This window comes from Arachis ipaensis, chromosome B09 (genome assembly GCF_000816755.2).
Source record: "Arachis ipaensis cultivar K30076 chromosome B09, Araip1.1, whole genome shotgun sequence".
In the NCBI taxonomy this organism is placed as follows: Eukaryota; Viridiplantae; Streptophyta; class Magnoliopsida; order Fabales; family Fabaceae; genus Arachis; species Arachis ipaensis.
The window spans coordinates 13,850,033-13,851,905 of NC_029793.2; the positions used below are offsets into that span (position 1 = coordinate 13,850,033).

Genomic DNA, 1,873 nt, shown 5'->3' on the forward strand with positions numbered 1-1,873 from the left:
GACAGCTAATTTTTTATCAAATTTATTTTTTATATCAAATTTCAAATATTTAAAATTTATTAATTCTATACTTTTAAATTAAATATTAATTATTTAACTTTTTTTTTAATTAGACACTAAACTTTTAGCCAATAAACACCTACAAAAAATCACATAAGTCCAAATTTTAAGTTTTGAAGAAGTGATTTCGTGAAAATTAATTGAAATTCTTTGACCTTTAAAAACAGGGATAGATTCTGGTATAATTGATTGGTTCATCAATTAGTGCTGGAAGTAACATGCATCAAAGAGATAGAGAGAAAGAGAGAACATCATATCTCTAACTGAAGTGTGGTTGCAACGATTTAGCATTGCGACTTTCACAATGTTGTGATGACACTTTTTATTTCCTTTGATCCGTAAAATCTAAACAGTTTTTGGTTTTGACAAGATTAGATGGCAAGGCTTGTGTTTCTAAGGAGATTATTGAAGACATTGACAAAGAAGACAATAAAATGAGCTTTAGAGTGTTGGAAGGAGACTTGCTGAACCACTACAAGAGCTTCAAGTTCTTGCTTCATGCTGTTCCCAACAAAAAGGGAGGATGCATGGTGCGTTGGACCATGGAATATGAGAAGATCAATGAAAACACTTCTGATCCTCACACTATGATGCAGTTGGTAGTTGATGTGAGCAAACAGGTTGAAGTTCACCTTATTTCCAAAGGCTGCTGAAAAAGTGATGAATAATTCACATCAAATTAATGGTGAATTTAAAGCTGGGTAATTGGAGCTATATAATAATATTATTATGATGTGCCCTTATGTATCTTTGCTAAAATAATGGGCAAGGTATAAGCTACTATATATACTAAGCTTATTGAGCCGAGATACATGTTTCATGTCCTACGTTCAATAATAAATAATAGATGATTAAGTTGTCGTGTGAAAATGAGATATTATTGTCGAGAAATACTTGAATATTTTCAGAGAAAAAGTTTATTCACTTGTTTTAAGACATACATTTAGGTAACATTTGTTTTAACTTTTAAGACAGTACATTCAGTATTGTGTTTATTAGTAGTTATAGACTAAAATTAAAATTTTGGTAATTGTGTTGGTAATTTATGTCTTGATCTTTGTCCTTCTATATCAAGAGTCTTTTCCTTTATTTTATGTGTTAGTTTATTTTAAGTTTATTTGATTAGTTAGATCCGATTTTACAGTCTTATTTAGTAATTTAGAATCTTAATTTTAGGAGCTAAGTTTAAATTTACTGCAATTGTTGTGTGTACATGATTGATTGTGCGTGAGCTTATATTTTATTATACCTCAAAAATTTCAATCTTTATATCAATGATTTTAGTTTTTTTATCAATGGTTTAAATGTTTTATTATGCCTTTATTTTTATTTTTTTTAATTAATAGGGGTATTTTAATAATTTTTTTATTTCAATCTCTATTTATTGTAAAAGGTTGTGAATTGTGGAAGGTTGGAAAATATGATGAACAGTGAAAAAAAAGAAAAAGAAAAAAAGTGAGATAAAATGACTTGTTTGTTAAAATTAGAATGAATGATTACAAAAATGAGTATTATTGTATAAAGACTATTTGTAAAACTAATTAACTATGATTAGTTATAAACTATTTTCTAATGTATAATTTCAACATATTTTTAACCATGATATAACAACTAACTAACTAAAATTAAAGGCTAATGACCAAGATAGTAAAATCGTAGTTTTTATTTATTATATAATTCGAAAAGCTAATGCAAAATCGTAATTCGTAAAATTGTTAGACGATAGGTAAATCTAACCCATAAATCATAAAATCTGAAAAATATAAGAAATATAACAAAATTACACATAATTGAATATAACATTAATTAAAAA

The 1,873-nt window shown here is 26.6% G+C and overlaps 1 protein-coding gene across 2 annotated transcripts in view; it reads left to right on the top strand.

Annotated features, from left to right (window-relative positions):
- LOC107618228 (MLP-like protein 43) overlaps nucleotides 1-930 on the top strand; it is an 8,527-nt gene extending 7,597 nt beyond the window's left edge. For both annotated transcript variants that reach the window (XM_016320235.2, XM_016320233.2), the window contains exon 2: nucleotides 436-930. In XM_016320235.2, the coding sequence (XP_016175721.1) occupies nucleotides 436-713 (278 nt within the window). In that variant the 3' untranslated portion in view covers nucleotides 714-930. The remainder of the gene's footprint in view (nucleotides 1-435) is intronic.